At 65.4% G+C, this 23,652-nt stretch overlaps 1 protein-coding gene and 1 long non-coding RNA gene across 2 annotated transcripts; both read right to left on the bottom strand.

Annotated features, from left to right (window-relative positions):
- Window positions 1-34: 34 nt before the first annotated feature.
- Window positions 35-1,590, bottom strand: LOC119003886 (uncharacterized). Its single transcript, XR_005070070.1, has 2 exons — window positions 1,318-1,590; window positions 35-596 (listed from the first exon to the last, which is right to left on the bottom strand). It is a non-coding gene; the product is annotated as an uncharacterized LOC119003886 (long non-coding RNA).
- Window positions 1,591-2,686: 1,096 nt separating this feature from the next.
- LMOD1 (leiomodin 1) lies at window positions 2,687-22,526 on the bottom strand. The gene is made up of 3 exons (XM_037070480.1): window positions 21,467-22,526; window positions 3,804-5,213; window positions 2,687-3,263 (listed from the first exon to the last, which is right to left on the bottom strand). The coding sequence occupies exons 1-3, from the start codon at window positions 21,725-21,727 to the stop codon at window positions 3,237-3,239; spliced, it is 1,698 nt and encodes a 565-aa protein (XP_036926375.1). The 5' UTR covers window positions 21,728-22,526; the 3' UTR covers window positions 2,687-3,236.
- Between the last annotated feature and the right edge of the window lie 1,126 nt (window positions 22,527-23,652).

Here is a 23,652-nt window from a genome sequence, read left to right on the forward strand (position 1 = left end):
GGAAGTGAGAACGGAGACTGAAGACAGGAGCCGGGCCTGGGCACTGTACCCTTTTTATTGGGAGCCAGGGGAGGACGTGCCAGCGTGGGTCATGGCCCCTGGATTCTTGCAGCCCCTACGCCTACGAGTCCCCCTGTTTGTCCCTGTGGGCTGGGGCGCGGCCCGCTGGGCTGGTGGAATAAAGCAGGAGCGCACGGTGCCTGGCGTCCTCCCTGTCCGGAGACGTGCCCCGTGCGGGCCTCCAAGACGAGCTCTGCCCCACGAGGAAGGCGCGCCCACGTGGGTGACAGGGCCTCTCTGCCAGCCGTGCCCCTGGGAGTGGCCGGCTCCACTGGCTGCACCTGCGGCCCCTCCCTCCGGGCTCCGGCAGGTCCTCGCTGGGCCCATGAAGGCACCCAAGCCTCGGATCATTGTCAGGGACAGTCACGAGGGTGAAGCTGCCCCTCCCTGATGGTCAGAGAGCCCAGAACCAGGAGCCGAGCGGGGAGACTGACGCACGGTGCCTTGTCTGCTCCCCCGCCCCCAGAGCTGCCTGGGCCTGGGCTACAGCCGCCCGCCCCAGCTGCCCTAGACCGCGGGGAGGCTCTTGCCACAACCTGCGGTGGGGGCTCCCGAGAACCAGGTGGCAGGGGGAGCAGCAGGGACCCTCGGGGACTGAGGTCTCCCGGGGTGTCCGCAGGACCCTAGGCGAGTCCTGGGCGTCAGTGATGGAGATTTCGCATCAAACCCAGCGCACTGTGCCCTGAGGCGGGGCACAGAGGGCGTGCTCGTCGGCAGGAGACCCCACTGTCTTCGCAGCCTAAGGCTGGCGCGGACCAGGACGACCCATTCCGGTTCTGACACCTGGGAGTCCCCATCACAGGGGCAGGGCGCTGGGTGTGGCCTGCCACCAGGTGGCGCTGCGCTCCCCGGCTTCAGGCGCTGCGCAGGTGGGAGTGACGTCACAGGGGCCAGGCCGCTGCAGGAGGCCCGCCACCAGGCGGCGCCTTGCTCCCGCGCCCGGAGGCGAGGTCCGAAGGGCCCGTCGGGCCGCGCCCAAAGGCTGGATGAAGAGCTCAAGGGGTGCCCTGTGCCTGGCGGATGGAGGAGTCCTCAGTGCGGCCAGACCCCGTCTCCGGTGGGGCGGAAGGCTGTGCACGGCGGCCGGGGCGGTCGGGGGGAGCCTCAGACCTGGAGAGCCGAGCCGCCGCGGCGCCCGGCCACCCTCTCCGGCCAAACCTTCTCTGGAAGGGAGAACCTTCTCTCCCTGTGGAGCGGGGGTGCTGCCGGCGTCCGCGTCCCAGCGCAGCGTCGGCAGGAGCCGCAAGCCCCCANAACCTGCGGTGGGGGCTCCCGAGAACCAGGTGGCAGGGGGAGCAGCAGGGACCCTCGGGGACTGAGGTCTCCCGGGGTGTCCGCAGGACCCTAGGCGAGTCCTGGGCGTCAGTGATGGAGATTTCGCATCAAACCCAGCGCACTGTGCCCTGAGGCGGGGCACAGAGGGCGTGCTCGTCGGCAGGAGACCCCACTGTCTTCGCAGCCTAAGGCTGGCGCGGACCAGGACGACCCATTCCGGTTCTGACACCTGGGAGTCCCCATCACAGGGGCAGGGCGCTGGGTGTGGCCCGCCACCAGGTGGCGCTGCGCTCCCCGGCTTCAGGCGCTGCGCAGGTGGGAGTGACGTCACAGGGGCCAGGCCGCTGCAGGAGGCCCGCCACCAGGCGGCGCCGCGCTCCCGCGCCCGGAGGCGAGGTCCGAAGGGCCGGCCCGGCCGCGCCCAAAGGCTGGATGAAGAGCTCAAGGGGTGCCCTGTGCCTGGCGGATGGAGGAGTCCTCAGTGCGGCCAGACCCCGTCTCCGGTGGGGCGGAAGGCTGTGCACGGCGGCCGGGGCGGTCGGGGGGAGCCTCAGACCTGGAGAGCCGAGCCGCCGCGGCGCCCGGCCACCCTCTCCGGCCAAACCTTCTCTGGAAGGGAGAACCTTCTCTCCCTGTGGAGCGGGGGTGCTGCCGGCGTCCGCGTCCCAGCGCAGCGTCGGCAGGAGCCGCAAGCCCCCAACCAAGACTGCGGGGTGGCCCCAGGCGCCCTCAAGGCCCCTCCCTGGCGCCTGGGGCATAGCGGGCCTCGGAGTGGGTGCCTGGGGTCCCAGCTCCGCCCGCAGGGGCAGCCCACCCTCCACTCTCGGCTGGACCTAGCAGAGACCCTGCCTGCACCCCAAATATGCAGAAACTGCTGGCCCCTTGCAGAGCCGCAGACCCACGCGCAGCCGCGCATGCCGGGGAGGCCTCGTTAAACCATCGAACCACAGGGTTGCCCGCGATGCACCCTGGTGGAGAGCCCGGGGGGCCCTTCGGGTTAGGACAGCCCGCAGCCGGGACAGGGGCCGCTTCCCGGGCCGTGGGCGCAGTGAGGAGCTGGCAGCACACCCCGGTATTCAGGGAGGGTCAGGGAGTGAACGTGCGAAATGCAGCTCCCTGACCTGGGACTCCTCAGCCGACCCCTGACACAGGACAAGAGTGGCCTGGCCGGCTGAAGCCTGGCCACGGGGCTGGACAGCCAGCTCAGCTGGGAGGCTGTCCAACACCACCCTTCCTGCCTCTGGGATCTGGACTCTGGCCACTGGGATGGCATGGCTGGGGACCTCCAGGGAGCCCAGCTGGGCACCACATCAGGGCCCTGGGCACAGGATAGAGGTGGGCACGGCCTCTTAAAGCTAAAGGCTTGTATATATTATCAAAATCTTATGGAAAAAGACACAGCCACTCACAATAGCAGCAGGTGGGTATAAGGAAATGTCTGCTTTGGCATCGAACCCTCAGGCCCGGCTGCTGTCTGTCTCGCCCCCACCCCCAGGCACACCCACCGAGGCCAGCTGCCCCACCATCATGTGCCCTGATTAGCCACCGGGGCTGGGGGGAGCTGAGGTATTCCCCGCCCCTCTCTCCACCTTCTGCCCTGCCCTGCACAGAATGCCCCCAGCCCAGCAGCTTTGCCCGGGGCTCCTCAGAGGCCTGGATCCTGGCCCCGGGGGGCGGGGGGCTGGGCTGTGACGTGGACCCTGTGGGACACCCTGAATCCCACCAGCATGCCGTCTTCTGAGGGACGTGCGTAAAGGACTCTACTTGTCCAGAAACGTCCGCTCCAGGTGCAGAGGAAACGCTGGGACAAGAAAGCGTGGCCTGGGCCTCCAAGGTCCCGGCAGACCCGGCCGTGGCAGCAGGTCAGCCGGGGCGGGGGGGCAGTGCCCGGCAGCCTGGCGCTACTGCAGCAGTTTGGGCACCTCCACCTGTAAGGACAAAGCAGAGGGTCAGGGGCAGCCCGGTGGTTCCAGAAGCGGGCGCTGCAGCTCGGGTCTAGGGGTGAGGGCACAAGGTGGTTTCCCTTTTAGGAAAAGTGGGTGCTGTGTGGGATACCAGTGAGCCTGTCCTTTCTCTCCGGCCGTCCAGTCCCCAGCAATGTTGTGGAGCAGGATCAGGTGACATGCCCGTCCCCAGGGAGCAGAGGGAGCGGACGGCTGGTGTCCCAGCACTGCACGTCACAGGGAGGCTCTGGACGGAGGGCCCAGAGCTTTGGGACAGGTGGTTGGAAAGTGGGGGGCGGGAAGAAGGGCTGAGGCTGACACCCCATGGAGTGGCCGCCTGTGGCTTCTAGGAGGAGGTGCAGGCCCTTAAAGGAAGGACAGTCCCCTCTGAGGGGCAGAGGTGCCACCTGGGGGCAGGGGGCAGACAGATGACCCTGGGCATCTGCATGATGCCTGAAGCCTGGCCGGCTCCCTCTGCCTGTCCCCTCCGGGGTCCCCTCCCCCTCGGCAGCCCCAGCCACTTAACTTCTTGAGCTGCTTCAGGTTGCTGGAGCGGATGGCAGCCAGCAGCTGGTCGCGGGAGTTTTTTTCCTGGGTGGGGAGGACCTTGTCCCCCATCTTCCTCTGGGTGGCTGGTGACAGCGAGTTCCTCAGGGTCTCCACCATGAGGGGCGGGGCCAGGGGAGGTGGCGGTGGGGGCGGGGCGGCCGGGGCACCCCCTCTCTTGGGCGAGTTCTTGGGAGAGGCCTTCGGGGACGGCTGGGGCGAGGGGCCCGGGGAGCCCTTGGCCGGCAGCCCGGCCTTCGGCACCTCCAGCAGCCCCTTCCTCTCCGCGGCCGCCTCCTGCGCCTGCCGCTCCTGCAGGCGCTTCTGGCGCTGCCTGTCCATGTTGCGGCTGAGCAGGTTGGTCACCGTCATGCGGGGCCCCGCCAGCTCGAAGTGGTAGCCCAGCTTGAGCAGCGTGGTGTTCTCCTTGAGCAGACGGGCGATCTCCATCTCCGTCTTGCCGCCGCAGATGTGCCGCTGGTTGTGGAAGCGCAGCTCGGTCAGCGTGCTGTTCTGCAGCAGGGCCCGGAAGATGGCCAGGATGCCCTTGCCGGTGATGTGGTTGGAGTCCAGGTTGAGGCTGGTGATGGCCCTGTTGCCCTTGAGCATCATGGCGATGGCGAAGGCCACGTGGTCGTCGGCGCGCGTGTTGGCCAGGGCGAAGGCCCGCACCGCCGTGTTGAACTCCAGGGCCTCGGCGAAGCGCACCAGGATCTCGTTGGTGATGCAGTCGGAGTTGTTGACGTTCACCTCCGTCATGCCGGGGTCGTTGCTCCGCACTCTCTCCAGGGGTTCGTCAAACATGCTGGGCGCGGTCTCCTCCTCCGCAGGGGCGGGCCCCTCTGGGGGCTGGGCGGGGCCGCAGGGGGCCTGCTCCTCGGTGGCCTCGGGCTCCCTCTCCTCCGTGGGCCCCCTTGGGCTGGGGGGCGCCCCCTCTTTGACTTGGTGGCTATCCTTTCCCGTGTCTGCGCCCTTGCTCTCTGGTCTCAGCTCCTGGCCCTCCTGCCTGGCAGCCTCGGCATGCTGGACGCCTCCCTTTCCCTTCCCGTCCTCTCTCTTCTTGTCCTTGTCCCCGCCTCTCAACTCATCCTCCTTCCTGGGGGCCGCCTTGCTGTCCCCCGGCCCGACCCCGCCAGCCTCGGTCTTGTCCACGGCAGCCCTGACCCGGCCCCTGTCGATGCCCCGGAGCAGCCTCTCCTCCCTGGACTGCTGGGCGCCTGTGCCCTCAGTGTCCTCTTGGTCTCTTGAGAAGCTTTTCTTCAGGGCCCCCCGCCTGGGCTCCCTCCCCAGGTCTGAGTCCCGCCGGGGGCCCAGGGCCTTTCTGCTGGCGTCGCTGCCCTTTTCGCCTCCGTCCCTGGCGTCTGTCTTGGTCTCCGCTCGCTTGCTTTCCTAAGAATTCGGAAAAGAAAAACAAACGTGAGGAGCCGGCCCCGGGGCAACAGGAACACGCCTGGGGACCGGCCAAGAGGACACAGGAGACGGCTCAGGCTCGGGTGGCGGAGCTGGGCTGACCACAATCCCCTCCCCAGGTCCCTGGGTCCCCAGGTCCTCGGGCCAGCGCTCCCCTCTCCGGCCCTGCGATGTACCCAGAATACGTCCAGGCAGGCCCTGCTGAGCCTGTCTTTATTTACAACTTGGAAGTTGTGCTCATCGGGGTTTTCGGTGGCGCATTTGATTTTTTTACAGTAGTCACGAAAACATCACCCGTCTTGGCCCTGGGGCTTTCTGGTGCCCCTGGCATCCTGGGCTGCGGCCTGCACCGCTCCCGCCTCACCCTGGGCCCCACCCTGCCTGCCCAGGGGGGTCAGGGGTCCTCAGACTCGGGGCCTGGACGCCAGTCCCTTCTCAAACTGGGGACAAAGGTTGGAGCGACTAACATAAAACTGCTGACTTCTGCCCTGGCAGGGGCAGCCCAGTGGACTGAGCACCAGCCTGAGTACCAACGGGGCGCCCCCTGGATTCCCAGTCAGGGCGCCTGCCTGGGTTGTGAGCCAGGTCCCCAGTAGGGGGCGCAAGAGAGGCAACCGCACACTGATGTTTCTCTCCCTCTCTTTCTCCCTCCCTTCCCTTCTCTCTGAAAATAAATAAGTAAAATCTTTAAAAAACACCCAAAACTGCTGGCATTTTATTCTACCCACAGGGCGTTTTTACACCCTCTCTGCTGGGCCCGCTGCGTTGAGACCAGGAGTGACGGCGGTCTCAGAGGCCGAGTGTATGTGGCTCTGTGACCATCCACAGTATCTTCCCTTTTTTTCCCCAGTAGAAACTTTGCCAGGGACTGGACCTGTCTGTGAGGAGCCGGCGGGGGGGGCAACCTCGGGGCCTAGGACCCGGTGGCGGCACTGTGGTCACACACACACCAGGAACCGGTGCTGCGGGTGTGGGTGGGCCCCGCGGCAGGACCCGCACCTCCCCCTCCACTGGACGGCACAGAAAGCAGGGCCTCGGGCGGGCGACACTTGCTCCCCAAGGTTGGACGAGGCGGGGCGGCTGGCCCGGCGGACAGCCAAGGCAAGAGGAACCCGTGGGCAACACAGCGCCCAGAGCGGGGGTGCAGCGGGGGCCTCGGGACCTCTGCACGTCCTTCCTTCAAGGTCGGTAGAAGGAGAGGGTGTGGCCTGGGTTCTGTCTTTTGGGGTGTTGGAGAACAGGGGACGGGGAGAGGGGGGATAGAGGACTCCAGTGCCCCCACCCCCCCGTGGGGTGGAGAGCTGGTGGGTCCTATGAAAACAGTTTGTACCTGGAGCACAAACGAAGGCAGTTGGGACCAGCCTGGGGTTTATTTAGCAGCAAAAGTCCTTGGCTCTCCAACTCGAGTCACAGCAGATGGCCAAGGGGCACAGGGCCTGGTGAGACAGGCCCTTGGAATGTGCTCGCCCCCTCCTGCCCCCTAGGCTGGGCAGCGCAGCCGCAGAGGACCCACAGGGCTGGGGGAGGAGCAGCCCTCATGCTCACTCTGGCTCCCAGGGACTGGCTATGACCCCGTGGGTCACCCTTCCAGGCTGGGGCAGAAGGGGTGGTGACTTGACCCAACCTTGATTTCCAAGAAGGTGAGGAAGAAAGGAAACACACAGACAGTCACAGGAACCTGAGCGGTCACCTCTCAGGTCAGGACATGCCTATGACTCTCGTGCAGTCTGGCCAGCAAACAGCCTCCCCCTCCCCACTACCCTGTCTCAATGGTCTCCGCATGGGGCCCTTGCAGGAGCTCAGAGGTGGCAGCTGGGAGCAGCAGCCCCCAGGCAGGTCCAGCCACGCTGCCTCACCCTGGTCCCCAACGCGCCTGTGGCAAGGCCCCCTGGCCCCTGCACTTTGCCCAGCGCCCTCTGCAGAGTTCCCACGCCACTCCCCCGCCTTGAGAAGAGGAAACTGGGGATCTGGAGAGATGAGAACCTAACCAGTTTCACCCACAAGCTTGGGAACACCTGGGCTTCAGACCTCTGTCACTAGCAGCCACCAAGTCGCCTCCTCTGACCTCGCCCAGCCTCCCTCCAGGGCCCCCCAGCCCGGCCCAGCCCACACCAGAGGGGGCTCCCTCCAGGGTCCCCCCACCCTTGCTCCCTCAGGGTACACCCTGGCCCTGTGGGATCTGCCACGTGTCTGTGCTTGGGAAGCAGTGCCAGACCTTTAAACAGAGCCTTGTGAAAAACAGGCTGGGGGGCGGGGGGGCTGATGAATCGGTTTCCTGAGCAGAGCAGAACAGCGGGATGAGCGGGGAGGGGGGGCTGCTGCAGCCAGGCCGCGTTGCCTTAAAAGGAGACGGAGCCCGTCGAGCGGGGCTGCCCTCCTTCTCGGGCGGGAGTCTGGGCCAACTGCTCTGCCTCTAGAACCAAGGGTGCATCCTGCTGGCCCCCAGGGGCTGTTCTTGGCCTGGGCTCCTGCCTCCAGGCTCACTGGGCAGCTTGCCCCTGGTAGTGAGAGGGACTCACTCAGACTCTTCCAAGGGCCTCCACAGAGCAGGGGCCTCGGCCCAGATGAGGCGGCGGCTGTCCATTTCCCTTTGGGGGGTGTCAGGCTGGGGCAGTGTGGGGTGTGGTTCGGGAGNGGTTTCCTGAGCAGAGCAGAACAGCGGGATGAGCGGGGAGGGTGGGGGCTGCTGCAGCCAGGCCACGTTGCCTTAAAAGGAGACAGAGCCCGTCGAGCAGGGCTGCCCTCCTTCTCGGGCGGGAGTCTGGGCCAACTGCTCTGCCTCTAGAACCGGGGGTGCATCCTGCTGGCCCCCAGGGGCTGTTCTTGGCCTGGGCTCCTGCCTCCAGGCTCACTGGGCAGCTTGCCCCTGGTAGTGAGAGGGACTCACTCAGACTCTTCCAAGGGCCTCCACAGAGCAGGGGCCTCGGCCCAGATGAGGCGGCGGCTGTCCATTTCCCTTTGGGGGGTGTCAGGCTGGGGCAGTGTGGGGTGTGGTTCGGGAGCCCCTCCTGGAGGCAGGGGTGCAGAGGGGACCCCTGGAGACCTCCAACAGCCTGCGACACATGCGAGGACCCAGCTGTGCGCCCCGCCCCCTGCCCCCGTCTCCTCCGGGCCACGTGGCCACGTGGCATGGTTCTGCATCTGTCTGAGGTCCGGATCCACAGGAGGGATCTGCCAGGTTCTGAGGAGCAGAACCCGGCCTTCTGGGCCTTGGGCCGCCTGGGCCACCCCCTCCGTAAGGTTACTGACTGCCCAGAGGACGTTACCACCTGCATCGAGAAGGGGCGGAGGAGAGGAGCCTGACCCGAGTTCCCAAACCACAGGCACTGGCCACACCAGGCCCTCTCCTTTGTGCCGGAACCCACTGTGGCACCGGGGTCTCTGTAGGGGAGCCTGCCCTGGGGGTCTGCGAGGGGACCCTGCCTCCGGGACGCAGCACCAAGACCACGCTGCCTGGGAGGGACAGAGCCCGGGGAAGGGGACTGCATCTGCCCTTCCCACAGTGCAAGCCTGAGTGGGTGCCACTGGGGTGTTCAGGGCCTGCAGTGTCCTGTCTGCAGGTGGCCAGAATGTCCCAGCTCAGGCCCCTGGCTGGGGGCAGGGACTGTCCCTAGACCTCAACCGAAGTTCCTGTGGACACTGACTGCCCAGGGTGTCCCCTGAGAGCTCATCACAAGACTGCGTGTTGCTGCTTCTCCTCTGAGGAGGGCTGGGGCCAGGGCCATGCTCCCCGCAGCCCCCTGGGGACCTTCTGAGATAGGCCAGGGTCCTGGCTCTGCGAAGTCCCCTGGGAGAGCAGCCCCCGTACCAGGCTGGACCGGCAGGAGGCCCCAGGCTTGTGGGACCTGTCATCGGGGTGCCAGGTGCTCCCGACAGAAGTCCCAGGGGGCTCCCTCCTCAGCGCGCCGCCAGGGCCCCACCATGGCAGCAGGGATTTCCCACGGCAGCTTCCCACAGGGCTCGGCACAGACCCGCAACCAAAAAGGGCCTGCGTGGGGCCTGGGTGGAGTTGCTCGGCGAAAGGCGGCTGGTTCGAATCCCAGTCAGGGCACATTCCCACATCGATGTTTCTCTCCCTCTCTTTATCCTCCCCTCCCTAAAAACAAACACATAAATAAATATTAAAAATTAAGAAGAAAGAGCCTTGGCTGGTGTGGTTCAGTGGATCGAATGCCAGCCTGCAAACGAAAGGGTCACGGGTTCGATTCCCAGTCAGGGCACACGCCTGGGTTGCAGGCCAGGTCCCTAGTAGGGGGCGGGCGAGAGGCAACCACACATTGATGTTTCTTTCCCTCTCTTCCTCCTCTCTTTTTTCTCTAGAAATAAATAAATAAATGAAATCTGTTTTGAAAATTAAAAAAGAAAGAAAGGAAGAGAAGGGCCTGTGTGCCCTCTTTGGGGACACCAGTGAAATGAAGGTAAATGGCGCCTCACTGCCATCAGGGTGCGAAGGGGCAACCCAAAGGTGGGGTGGCCGCCAGGACCTGGGGTCAGGTCTGGCCTGGGCAGGCGGTGGCCCACAGAGCGAGCCCTGTGGGTCTGACGGGCCAGCGCCGAGCCTCGGATGACCACTGTGCTCCCCTCTTTCTGCCCTGTGCCCAAACACCGAGCAGCCGGGTCAGGTTCACCTCGGGCTAAGCAGCTGACCCCAGACCGACTGCTGCATGGCGCGGCCCTCCCGTGGCCCCTGTCCCAGGAGGGTGCATGGGCGAGGGAGTCACACCTTGCACCATGGACGCCATCACTGCTGAATGCGGACACTTCCTGAAGGGCACACCCAGAATGTCCTTCCTTTCGAAGGCAGGACGGCACGCCAACGTGTGGACGGCCCCGTCTCGGGAACCCACTCATCTGCGGACGGACATGGGGCCGCCCCCAGCATCCAGCAGTCGGGGCCAGTGGCGCTGTGACTGGCTGTGCGCGTGTGGCCGGTCTGTTCCAGGCCCTGCTGTCAGCCCTGCAGGTGTGTCCTCAGCCGTGACTGGTCTGCAGCCCTGCCCTGATTGCACCACCTCCGACCCTGTGCGTGCGTCCTGTGCTGGCGGAAGACAGGCCCTCCACCCGGCTGATGGCAGGCCCCACTGCTTCTTTGCCGGTGCCAAGGCCAAAGGCTGGGTCCTGGGCTTTGCTCGGAGGCACACCTGGGGCCACTGCCCTCCCAGGCTCCGGTGAGGGCTCCTCGGGAAGCGTGGCCACGGGCGGGCGCAGGGAGCTAGCTCTTGGGAAGTCAGCTGCTCACAGCTCTGTCCCTGTCCCTCAGCCCTCATGCTCCACGCCCAGAGCGCTGGCCCCTCTGCTTCCCAGGAATAAGCAGAAACCACAGACGAACGGACAGATGGACCGACAGACAGGATTCACCACTGCCCAGCGCCAGGTGGGGAGTGCCGGTGCCGAACAGGAGGCCGGAGGGTCTCAGGTCAAGCCTTCAACCTCTGGTTCATCGCTCCCTCCCAAGATGGTCTCCAGCTCCGGGGCAGAGTGGTGGGAAGTGACCATGGGAAGGCCGGTGGCAGTGACCCTGGGACATGAGGATGTTTTCTGATGCTGTCCTCAGGCCCAGCTCCTAGGGGGAGCGAACGCCGTCCACTTCAGTGTGAGGGGCGGGGGACGTGCTGGGAGGTGAGGCTCAGGCATGAGACGTCTCACCAGCTGGAACCCGAGTCTTCGAGGAACAGTGAATAGTGGGGTGGGAGGGCGCCTGGCTGCGGGGAGCCCTGTGCGGTCCTCACTGCCCCAGCACGGGGCAGGAGGGGGTCCTAATGCCGCCTGAGGCGTGGCCAGGCCTGGCCCCACCACTGGCCCGCCTGGCACATCTGGGGCACCCGTCGACATCTGGGCTCCAGGCTCGGACCTCTGGCGCCTGTCCCTGCAGCCAGCGGCCGGTGACTCACCCTGGGAGGCTCTCGCAAACCATTTTTGGAGAAACTGGGAAACCTTTTCGTAGAAACAAACAAGTGACATTATCACTCTGGCCCCGGCACGCTTGCTGCTTCGGCTGCTCGTGTCCGTTCTCAGAGAAGCTGCCGACCACCCTGAAGAGCCACTTACGGGGACACCGTGTGTCCTCAGGATCAGGTCCTCAAGAGGGAGGAACGTGCTGTCCCGGTGCAGAGCAGGCTGCGGAGAAGCCCTGGCCCCACAGCCGTCCCTGCGGGCTCCAAGCGGGAGGGCTGCCCGGCCTCTCCCGCTGCCCGGGGCTGAAAAGGGCCGCGCTCAGCGCTTGCTGTCGTCATCGCGAATGCTGACAGTTCCTGAACGAGGGTCCCGACAGTTCCGTGGCCGCCCTGGGCCTGAGAGACACAGCGGAGGCCAGGGCGGAGCCTGCGGCACTCACCTCCAGGGAAAGGGTGACTGAGCCCCCGGCCCAGGCCCCCCCAGGACGTCAGTCCTGACGTCCTGCTTCCACACCTCGGCCCTTGGTCCACCTCCCCAGTGCCCTCAAAGCAGCCCCTTGCCAGCCCAGGCGACCGCCCCTCTGGCCTGCTGTCCTGCCTCTCTCCAGGCCACCCCACCCTGTAGTGACAGGGCCTTCCTAAGATGTTGATCTGACCCGGACAGAGCCTGGGCCTCGGGCCTGGCAGGCTCGGCCCAGCACCCCGCCCCACCCCCCGGCCCGGCACTCGGCCCTGTCACGTGAGGAACATGCGCCCACCCCTTTCAGCCTCGCTGCCTCGAGGCCTTTAGATTGAGCGTCTCACCCCTCGCCGCCTGGCCGCTGTGGGAAACAGCGATTGTCCACTCGCCTCGGGGTGCCCACCGCCCTGCTGCCCACTGCCGACCCTTGGCCTGCCTGTCCCAGCTACGTGCGGCCGCAGGCAGGCCACTTTGGGCTTGAATATTTCCCTGTGTTTTTGTTTTTTGAAAAAGATAGCTGCCACACTGTTCTATTACCTAAAAAATGAGTCACTCCTCTTAACGGCCCCTTCCCCGGGGCCTCTCGGGCTGGCAGTGGAAGGACGTCCCTGCCCGCCACCTGTCTGCACTGGTCACGGCGACGAGCTTGTCCTGGACTCCATGGGGAGCGGCTTGCGGGCAGGAGCTGGCCCTCTCTCCGTCCCAGCCCGCCCCCTAAGAAGCCCTTGCAGGGGTGCCATGCCATGACACCACTTCAGTCCCCTGCGACCACCCCACGGCGCCGGCTGAGCCCGGACGCTCCCAGCGACAGTGAGCTCAGCTCTCCCTGATCACGAGGTGAGCGGGCCCCGAGGCCCCTCTGGCTCCGGGGCTGCCCCCCCCCCCCGGGGCCCTGGGCCCACAGGCGCCCTTCTCTGTGCTGGGGCCTCTGAGATGTTCCGGTTCAACTGAGCCCCGAGGGAGAGGGGACGAAGGGGAGAAATGCGTCACTTCCAGGAGCACAGCACATGGGGGTTCGAGGAGCTCTCTGTCGCCGAGGGGCTGAGCAGGCAGGGGTGAGAGAGCCCGCAGACCACAGACGGCGCTGGGAAGGCGCAGATCCTTAGCCAGAGCGAGGGCATCAGACTCGGACTCAACAGTGAGCCCTGGCAGCTGCCTGGGGATGGACTAGTGTCCGTCCGGTAGAGACGGGAGGGAAGGAGACTGGCTGGAGGTCATCACCAAGGCCCCGGCAAGAGGCGCTGAGGTGCTGGGCCCAGGCCATGCAGGGAGCCTGAGGAGGAGGAGGTGGCGGCGGCTTGTCTTCCTTTCTCCTTCCTGGACGGAAACGCGGCTTTGCTGGCGACCTGACCTGACGTGGCATCGGGGGGCTTGTCCGGTTTGGGCGGGGCCCCTGGACGCGGGAGGTCGGACTGGACGTCCTCCCTGCACCCGAGGTTCTCCAGGGCCACAGCCCAGCTCTCTTTGCAGGAGGTGACGATTCTTTCCTCCCAAAGGACCCAGGCACGTCTGGTCCATCGTGGCCTCGGCCACACAGACTGATGGCCTCCAGAGCCACAGAGGAGGGAGGCAGACCCTCGGCCGTCAGAACTTGGCCCTGGGCTGGGGGTCTCTGGCTGGTGCACGACCACCAGCCTCCTTATTTCCGGGTCCAGTTGATGTCCCCCCCAAGCCTGTTGTGCGCCTCAGTGCAGGGGACACTGAGCTAAGGGTTCTGTTTACCCCGGGCTTGGCCGGCTCCCTCTCAGGGACGAGTGCCAAAGGCCTGAGCCATGTGCTGTGGAGCCTGGTGCTGTGGATTTGTGCGGGCCTCGGGAAGCGTGTCTGCCGGGAGCCTGTCCATGTCCAAATAAAGGCAGAGGGCTCCACCCAGCCCTGCCCTGGGCTGCGACTGCGTCCACTGAAGGTGGTGCTTACAGAGGGTTTTCGGGGACACGGGAAAAGGACTGTAACATGGTTTTTTTGAAAGTAAGAGACAAAATGGACGCGATGTGTGTGTGCCCGAGTCTCGGCCACAGAGGAAGGCTGGACACAGACGCGGACGGTGCTCGTCCTTCTCGCCAGTGAGCCAGACCGTTGCTGGCCGCTGCCCTCTCTCCAGTGCCCGGCGTGTCATCCACAAGGAGCCGGTTACATGGCCGCCACGGGGCATTTCTGAAGCGGCCGCCCCAGCGCTGCGTGTCCCACCGCGTGGCTGCCTTTCAGGTCAGCGGTTCGGGGCCTGCGGAACTCCAGAAATCCCCACTACGGGCGAGGTCCTTGACCCCTGGGGCGCTGGCGTCCTCCGAGCGGTGTGGGGACTGAGGAGTCACAGCTGCTCCCAGAGCAGGGAAGGAGCAGGGACAGGCCGGCCAGCACCACGTAGGAGGGAGGGACGCTGCCACTCTGCTTCCAGACCCCGCCAGCGGGGGCCCCGGAGAGAAACCGAGCCCTCCGTGCCTGGAGGCGGCCAGTAGTGACGCATTCATCTCCTTCCCGTGTGTCCAGCCTGGGACCCGCTGGTTAGCATCTTTGGGGGAACAGAGGAAACAGTCACCCTATTGGCTCTGTCTGGGGCTAACTCTCCTGTGGAGCCCTGGCGGGGGACCGGCCTGGCCAGGCTGCCCTCGTCTCCGGCCTCGCAGCTCTGGCTGCAGCGGGAGCAGAACCGGCCTGTGCGGACCTCTGGGCCGCAGTGCCCAGTCTTCCCAACGCAGGCCTTCTGGGGGGGGGAGGGTGCGGTCTGCTCCCAGCAGGTCCCCTGCAGGGGCCACACCACCTCTAGCAGATCTGGAGACGAGGCTGCCGGATTTCTCCAGCATTCTGGGGAAGGATCCGGACGATGGGAACCGGCGGCCTCCGCAAATTATTAATATCCTGCTGAGGTCCGGTCTGCGTCCCCAGAGAGCGAACCTGCGTGGGTCAGACTGGAAATGTCAGCCTGCACCCTCAGGTCCCCCGAGAGCTGGGGACGGGAAGAGCCAGAGGAGGACGGAGAGACGGAGCCGGTTAGAAGCTAGCGGCTGCGTGTGGGTTCCTCCCGTGCAGGTTCTCGGCCACCCCGCTGGCTGCCCATCAGCTTTCGGGCGGGAGCCTCTGCCCTGGCCTCATGGGCTGTCTGCAAAGCCGGAACAGAGGCCCCCTGCCAACTACCCCTTTCCTGGAGGGTCTGGACACAAGATCCTTCCCAACAGGCTTGGAGAGTGTCGGCAGCTTCTGAGGGTTCGACCCAACAGGCCCAGAGCGGCGTGTGCACCCTGCTCACCCCTCGCTCGTTCGACAGACACTCACGGAGCCGGGCACCACGCTCGCCGCAGGGCCCTGGAAGGACACAGGCGGGCCGATCCTCAACACTCGTGGAGAAAGCGCAGACAGCGTTCTGAGGCGCATGGGGTACGAGAGGGAGAGCACGGGGTGGGAGGTGATGGGGCAGAGGCAGGAGGGAGCAAGATGAGGCACTGGGCCCTGGAGAGCCCAGGGCCAGGGCGAAGGGGACCAGGCGCTAGGGAGGTGGGGCATCAGGCAGCAAGCCACCCCCACCCCTGACCCGGCCGTGATGAGGTGATGGGCAGCTGAAGGCCTGGATGCAGCCTGATGACGAGGCCTCGGCTGCTGTGGGGAGCCCGGGTCTCAGCGGGCCTTTCTTCCATCTGGTAAAGGGTGGGGGCGACGGAGTTGGGACAGAGAGGAAGGCTGATTTCAGGGGCACAGTGGCCCAGAGAGTCCTGGGAGCGCGTTAGTCCAAGGGGTGACCTGGGTGCTGTCCCGCTTAACCTCTCTTCCCCACGGTGCAGAGGCCGGGGAAGCGAGTGCAGGGACGGCTGCTTTATTTTTAGATGAGCTGAATTTGAGACACACCCGGAGGCGAGAGAACGATCTAGAACTCGAAACAGAGATCTAGGCCAGAGATGGAGCCAGCACGTGGCAGCCGCTGAGCTTGGGCCGGAGGGCGCCGTCCAGGAGCACCGCCAGGCTTAGGGTCAGAGGGAGAGAGGCCCTGAGAGAGGAGATGGGGGAAGAGCTGGTGATGGAAAGGAGCCGGCGAGCAGGCCGAGGCCGAAAGGTGTCCCCTGGGTCCAGCGAGTGAGGCCCTCAGAGACCGGCCCAAGCTGACATCAGTCCTGGAGGGGTGGGGTGGGGACCTGTGGTGGGCAGCCTGGGTGGGCGGGGCGGGGGGGGCTGCGGCTCCGTGAGGTGAGGGGGCCGGGAGCCAGCCCTGTGAAGCTTATCCGTTCCCAGGCGTCAGAAGAGGGATGGGAGGTCTTCTCGCCTGAGGGCCTCAGGTTTCTCGGTGTAATAGGCACCGGGCCCTCTGCTGAGGGTGGCGGCAGAGCCTGTAGGGTGGAGGGCTCAGAGGCGAGGCCGTCTTCCTTGGGAGGGAGACAGGGCCGGCGTGGGCTCTGTGGGCGGCCCGAGCTGGAATCCACAGTATCACCTGTCCAGGTGTGCCCGGCAGCTGGAAGGGTGGGGCCTGAGCGTGTGGCTGAGGCTGGGAAGGGGCACAGTCAGGCCGGAGCTGGACAGGATGGTGGGCGGGCCGCTGCTCGTGGCTTCGCCGGAGTCGGCATAGGGAGACGGAGGAGGCTGGGGTTCCCTCCGCACAGCCCCACGCTGCCCCGCCCCGCCAGCACACATGTGTGCACATGAAAATGCCGCTAATGCCACGTTCTCCTCTGGGCTCCCCCCGACGCCCCTGCTCCCCAGAAACAAGGCGCAGACAAAGGAGGCTGGTCCACACTCTGGGTCGGCCGTGTCCGGCTCCCGCGCCCGCCCCCCCCCGGAGCCGGCGGGTCACACGGTGCCCTGCTCAGAGCCCTCCCCTGATGTCCCTCCTGCAGCTGGGCTGCCCGAAGGCCGGCATCACTGAGTCCTGCTCGTGCCCCGGGCTGCAGCTCCTCAACCCTCCGCTGAGCCCACTGGCTCTGCCCAGGCCGGCCTGGCCCTTCCTCTGACCAGGCAAACCTGCTCCCCCATTTCGCGCCCCGAGGCTTCTGTGTCTGCTGTCCCCTCAGCCCAACTGGCAGGTGGCTCCTCAGGCCCCTGGCTCGGCTCCAGCCCTTGGCAGCGTCCTCCCCGACCACCTGTGCTCTCTGCCAAAACCACGTGCTTCTTTTTTGTGACACACGTATGTCACGTGTGCATGTGCCACACATGATCTCTGAGAGGCACAGTAACCTGTGCGGGTCACACAGCCTGCAGCCAGTGGGGCAGGACCAACCCAGGTCCTGCGGGCTCTGAGGACACTATTCTACGCACCAGACTCAGTACATCCTCCCCCAGAGCTCCGTGGGAGCTCTGCCCAGCCCTCCGGTTCGGCCTCGCGCTCCCTCAGTGGTCTCGGGGCAGGGGTCCCACTTGCCCCGGAAGTGAGGGCCGAAGACCTGGCAGGCTGAGGAGCCTGGGGCTCTGGGAGGGAGTCAGGGGAGGGCCGGGCAGGCGGTGGGAACAGGAGGCCGTCTGTCCATCTGACTGTTTGTAAACAGTGTCCTGACGACGGCGGGCTGTCCTGCCTGCAGCGGGCCCCAGGGACCGAGGGCCAGTGCCCTACCAGAGTGGTGCTGCCTGTCACCGAAGGTGCAGGCACAGAGGAGGGTCTGCCCCGGGGGGGCCCAGCTCCTCAGCCTCCGGGGTCCCTCATCCCACCCACTATTATCTCTCCCAGGAGAGATTCTTTGCAAAGGCCGACTGGCACAGACGCAGGGGCAAAGTCTGCAGCGTGAGCCTCACGTCCACTCCGTCCTCCGGTGTCACGGGCGGTGACCTGGGGCTGCTGGGGCCCTTCCCACTCACAGGCCCAGGCACCGGTCCCGGGAGCCCGCAGCTCCGCCTGCCCTGTGGCGGCTCCAGAGACACTCGGTGGCGCAGCTCACAGTCCTGCCCACCCATGAGGGGGCCCCCAGTTGCACGGGCTCGGGGAGGGCTGGCAGCAGGCGGCCTTGCGCCCCAGGCTTTTGGTGGCCACCTCACAGGCACTTGCCAGCCTCTGACCAACAAGATGCCAGGGCCATCCCGACAAGCCTGGGGGTTACGGCCAGGACCTTGCTGGCCGTCCGCATGGGCGGGCACCCAGGTGTCAGCGTCAGCATCGGGCCCCGAGCCCCGCCCCCAGGCTCTGCCTGTGTTCTTGCCATGCGGGCTCATGCGTGCAGACTTCACAAGCAGCACGGCAGCCCTGCCTCTGGCCTTCTGGGACTCCCAGCACAGCCTCCAGCCTCCGCCGTCAGCAGGCACTCCGCTCTCCCAGGAGAGGGGGGCCAATGTCAGGCAGACAGAATGGCTGAGGGCTTTGTCCCCACGGGGGGTCTGCTCAGATGCACCTCTTCCTGCCTCAGTACAGAGACCCTGAGCCCCCAGCCTGCGAGATGCTGGTAGCAGCCTCCCCCGACTCCCCCTCGTCAGTGGGAGGCAGATCGGACCCCCGACCCCCGACATCCCCCCCACAGTGGAGCCATGTCCTCGCCTTCCTCTCTCTGCACTTTGACCCTTGCTGGGTGCCTCTTCTGTCTCCCCAGCAGCCTCCAGGGCTACTGTGGGTGTGCACCCATCGGGTGACTCCCCTTAGTCAGGGGCTGTGCTGCCCGGGGCAGCCACCAACAAGGCCCAGCCCTGCAAGGGGCAATCGGAGGGAGGGCTGGGGCGGCAGCCTTGGCCTTCCCTGTGTCCCCGTGTCTGCGGAGAGGCTGTGGACGCTGGGCCATGACCTGGGATGGGAGGGGGAGGGGGTGAGGCTCTGAAGGCAAGTGAGCAGAGGGGAAGGTCGAAGGTCCGAAGGCGGGTGGGGTGCCTCTGGCGAGCCTCTTGGGTTTACCCCAGGGAGCACCCCAGCACGCCCGCCTGCTCTGGGCCCAGCAGGCGCTAATCCCCCGCCTGGTAGCGCAGCAGGAGCTTGGGGAGGCGGGCTGGGAAGGAAAGAGGACACACGAGTTGACCCAAAGGGGATCCGGTTCCCGAAACCTGAGCCAAGGACAGGGTTTCACCACACCGTCGGCTGCACACCTGCCCAGGGGCTCTGCCTTCTACCCAAGGGGAAGGACCGGCTGGACCTGCCGCTGCGAGCGGAGAGCTCTGCCCCCTTTTTTTTTTTTAATACTTTATTTATTTATCTTTAGAGGGGAAGGGAAGGAGAGAGGAAAGAAACATCAATGTATGGTTGCTTCTCGTGCATCCCTGCCGGGAACTGGCCCCTGCCGGAAACTGGCTTGCAACCCAAGCATGTGCCCTGACTGGGAATCGAACCGCGATCGTCTGGTTCGCAGGCTTGCGCTCAATCCACTGAGCTACACCAGCCAGGGTTCTGCCCCTTTAAAGTGGGGGAGGGAAGCCAGGGCTTGGCTCTGTCAGGCCCCGCCCCGCCTCACCTAGACCCCTGCCACCCTTCCTGCTCCAAGCGAGGCTGAGAAAGAAAACAGAGGTGACAACGAGGTGCCCTGGTGGGACAGGTTGGCGCTGGAGCCCTCATAGCAGGTGTGGTCCTGACCCACCTGGAGGAAATGGGGCCCGAGACCCCAAGGACAGAGAGGCGTTGGTCTGGAGGGGCCCGGGGTGGGGGTGGGGGCACATAGTCACGACCAAAGTCCCACCCCCACAGCAGAGCTGAGTGTGAATCTCGGGGATCCCCCTCCCCAGGGAGACCCAGGGCTTAAGACACATACTGGTTTCTGTTTCTAAAGGAACTAGCTCAGCCCTGGCTGGTGAGGCTCAGTGGATTGAGTGCCAGCCTGCGAACCTAGGGGTCGCCGGTTTGATTCCCAGTCAGGGCACATGCCTACTGGGGGCCAGGTCCCCAGTAGGGGGCAGTCGAGAGGCAACCACACATGGATGTTTCTCTCCCTCTGTTTCTCCCTTCCCCTCTGTCTAAAAGTAAATACATGAAACTATACAAGAAGGAGCACAGAAAGGGTCAAACACCCAGAGAGTGGGGACAGTCACCGGGTTCCCTGCCTTGTCCCCACCCCGCAGGGGAGAGGCCCCTTCCCAGGCCCCTTCCCCAGCCTCAGCCCGCTCAAAGCCGAGTCCCCGGTCCCCTCAGCATCCCAGAGAAAGGTCAGCGTCTTGTCTACAAGAGGAGGGTCCTTGACCCAGTGCAGCGTCTCTCTGGCCTCGTCCCTCCTAAGAAGGACTAACCGCAGTCCTCGACTCCCAGGCAGGCTTCCTTCCCCCGACCCTCACCTGCTGTCAGTCATTTTTGCAGAGACAACTCTCTGGCCTGCGGCTCAGCACACGCCCCGCACCCTGCCAGCCTCCCTGCCTCCCTGGGTCCTGGGACTGGGCGAGGACAGCCCGTTGCCACAAGGGAAAAGCAGCCCTGAAGGTCTTCTACGGAGGATGCCCCCGTGTGCACACACACAGGTACCCACCCCCAGCTCCCTTCCCGGGGTGTCTGCATACACAAGTGTGTGCCTGGGTGGACAGTGAGGAGGGCTGGCGGGGAGGAGCGGTGCGCCTCGGTTTTGACTGGCTGAGGACAGAGGCTTGTGGGGGTAAAACTTCCAGAAGGGCAGAGTCTCTCACCGGCTCTTGTGCTGGGAAGGAGTCACAGCTGTTTGACTGCAGTCTGGGGAGCATCCCTGTGGGGACCAGAGGGCCCTGGGCACACGGGGTCACGGGCACGGAGCCCGAGGACGGGGGCGGGGAGGGCCAGGGCCCAGCTGCAGAGAGAGAGCGGGCAGAGCCAGGTCCCAGCGGGGCGTTTGGAGCGGGGTGAGGCCTTGGGGTGCGCTTCCTTTCCTCCCTGTGTTTGCTGACCAGGCCCTCACAGCAGGGCCCCCACCCCTCTCATTGCCCCCATCTTCAGGGTTCGCTCAATGGTTTCAGAGGCAGCCACCTCCCCCAGAGGACGAGGGACCCCTAACTCCCCAGTCTCCCTGCTTCTAGGCTTAACTGTGGCCAGGACAGGGGGTGGCACAGGGTCAGAGCCTGGGCCCTCTCCCCCACCTTCCCGTGTCCCCTCCCCTCACTCCCGCATCTCTGCGGGAGTGACAAGGCTCAGTGACAAGGCTCCGCGTCGGAGGCCTCTTGCCCAGACAGACTTTCCAGAGAAAACTCGGCCCTTCTCGGTGTCTACGTGAGAACGAACTTGTCGCAGAAGCTCCGAGCCTCGGTTTTCATGAGAACAGAGGGGGTTGCACCTTTTCTGGCCAGAATTCACAAGTGATGGACTACACGCAAGGGGACAGGGGCGGGTGCTGAGTGGGGGACCGGCCCTGAGGGACAGTCGCCCTGAGGGACAGTTGTCCCTGCGGACAGGGGACCCTGCAAGAGTCCTCCCCCGGTGAAGCGAGCCTGGTGTCCCAGGAACAGTCACAAACGGATGGAGAAAGAGAACCGTACACCAGCCCAGGACGATGGGGGTCAGCTCTGCTTGCACCCACCCAAACAGTCACCGTCCCCTCCTGGGGGACGTGCTGCCGGAACCACATTCCTGGCCCAGCAAAGGGGCCCTGGGGCTGATAAAGCCCTGACTGAAGGGGGGGCACCTCTGGAGGCTCCCCCAGAAAGTGCAGCCCCCCACTCCTGGGAGTGACCTGAAGCCCCCGCCAGCCTCCACGGCTGTGGGAGATCCACCCGCCCTGGCGCCCTCCCCAGAGCCAGAGGGCTTAAACACGAGCCACCCTCCACGGGGAGGGCTGAGCCCTCCCGGCCTGGCTGGCCTGAGACTGGGAGCATCCTTGTCCCTCCTCCCTGGTCTCTGCTCTGCCCACAGAGAGCTCTGCTCTCCCCTCTGACCCGAGGTCCACCAGCGTCTCTTGCCTCTGCTCCTACCAGACACTGGGGGAGACAGGCACAGCGCCAGCTCAGGTAGGGTGTCGGAGTCCCAGGCCCCGCCCTTGTGAAGCGTGACCCCTGGCCTCCCTCCCTCCCTCCACCCTCCCGCCCCCTCCAGGCTCCCGCTCACTCACGTCCAGGGAGAGCTCCCTCTGCAGAAGTTTCTTGGTCTCCTTTTCGCAGAAGCTGAGCATGGCCTCCCGGTTGTAGGCACCCGTGGACGGCTTCTCCGTCTGGCTCCGCTGCCGCAGCCCCACAGGGACACTGCCGTCGGGGTCAGCCACGTCCAGCTCCTTCTCCAGCTCCTCCATCTCCTCGGGGGACAGGGTGGACAGCAGGCTGTCGATGTCCGGGTCCTCGCTCACCTGCCGGCGGTACTTGGCTACCTTGGACATCTCGGCAAAGCGGCTGCGGCTCTGGCCGGGGCAGCTGCAGTCCTGGCGGGTGGCGGCGGGTGGAGGCTCAAGCCGGGTGGACGAAGCACAGGGGGCTTGGGAGCGAACCCTGGGCTGCTGAGGACGGGCTCCCGGGCCCTGCGCGGCGCAGGTGCTGGGCTGTGGACTGGGAGCGAGGCCTCCCGGGGCGTGGGGCTAGTGGGCCAGGCCGGTCCGCCCAGCGGCCAATCGGACCAAGCCACTGCCCGGCCCTGAAAGGCGAGGCCAATCCCCCAGTGGGGGCGGGCCTGCCTCGCTCTCTGGGCAGCTTGAAACTTGAGGACATTCCAGGGAATCTTGGAGCGCGGTGTGACCAAATTTAGTACAGAGCATTTAGCCTTTTAAAGACAAGGGGACCACGCGATGAGAAAAAGATGCAAAAATGCAGAGGCCGGCAGGAGCGGATGGGAGCCAGGGGGAGCCAGGAGAGCAGGACGGCCCTAACCCTGGGTCGGTGCCAGTTCCAGTGCACATTTCACGCCCAGCCCCACCCCCTCCCTGTGCTCAGATGCCTGGACGACCTGCGGGTGCATGGCCTGCAGACCCCTTTCTCCTGTGTTTGGCCCTGCGGTGGCTGGCGGGGGGCCGGGGCTCCCAGCCCTTTACAGCCCAGGAAACACGTCCCGGTGAGGACTGTGCTGATGGGAGTCTGGCCCTGAGCACCGCGGCCCCCGTGCACTTGGGCCCCTTTCTGGAGCTGAGAGCTGGTTGGCTGTTTGGGAAGAAGGTGAGCTGCGCAAGCAGGAAAGTCCTGAGGGGTCGAGTTCCCACTAAGCTCCCAGGCTCTTGGGAAGGGAGTTCAAGCCTCCCTCCCTCCCTCCCTCCCTCCCTCCCTCCCTCCGAGTCTGGGTCTTCCAGCAATGGGTGGAGAGTGCTGAGCACAGAGTGGGAGCCAGCAGGCGGCCACGGGCATCCAAGTCCAGAGCACGATTCCCGTGCCTTCAGGGAAACATGACTCTAGGCTGCGGGGAGCTGTCTGTCCCAACGGCTTGGGCGTGTGTCAAACAAGAGCCTTCCACCGCTGGCCCATCACGCCGCGGCGCAGGCACCAGACATTCAATATCCTGCCCCTCCCGCCTGCCACCGCGCCGTCTCGAGGAGCCCTGGTGTAACCCATCAGGGTAGATGCTTCGATCTTTCCTGGCATCTTTCCATCCCAAGCCAGAGGCAGTCACTTGATCAGTACTTGCCGAGTCCAGGGATCATCTGGGAGAAAATTTGGCCATGTGTTTCATGCCCACAGGCCAGCTCCAGGGGGAGGCTGAGCGAGGAGGGCGCTGGCAGGTGGGCCTGCAGCTGGGAGACGAGGCAGGGAGATCTGGGAGGAATCTGGGAGGAGGGCTTGGTGCATCCTGGGTCGTGAGCCCGGAAGTGTGAATTGCTGAGCTGCAGTCCTGTGGTGGCAGCCAGGGCTGCCACCAAATCAGAAAGTCAGCGTGGCTCGGCCTTCTCGGTGCTTCCCTGTGAACACTGGGGACACTTAATCAACCAATAACTTCACAAAGGTCATCGAAACCTGAAAGTCTGCGTGGAAACCGCAGGGGAGGCTGGCAAGCAGATGGGTTCTCCTGGAGACAGGCGTGTGGGAATGCACATGTGGAATCTGACCAGCGTGTGGATTCGGAGAACAGGCGGTGGGCGGGGGAGGCTGTGGGGAGGGAGGAACAGGTGGCAGGACCCACCTTTGAGTGATGGATGGTGAACGCCAGTCAGCATAGACAAACACCGAGTTACCATGTTGTTACAATGTTGCACGGTGGACTGCAGTGATCCCACACACCGATCTTGCCCGACAGAGAGCAATTGCTTGGGCTCTCCAGGCCGGCAGACCGAGGCGGCTCCTCCTCTTGCTACTCACCAGCCTTGCTCGAGACTCTGGGCCAGGC

This window comes from Sturnira hondurensis, unplaced genomic scaffold, assembly GCF_014824575.4.
Source record: "Sturnira hondurensis isolate 20B ecotype Veracruz unplaced genomic scaffold, ASM1482457v3 Scaffold0018805, whole genome shotgun sequence".
NCBI classification, from domain to species: Eukaryota; Metazoa; Chordata; class Mammalia; order Chiroptera; family Phyllostomidae; genus Sturnira; species Sturnira hondurensis.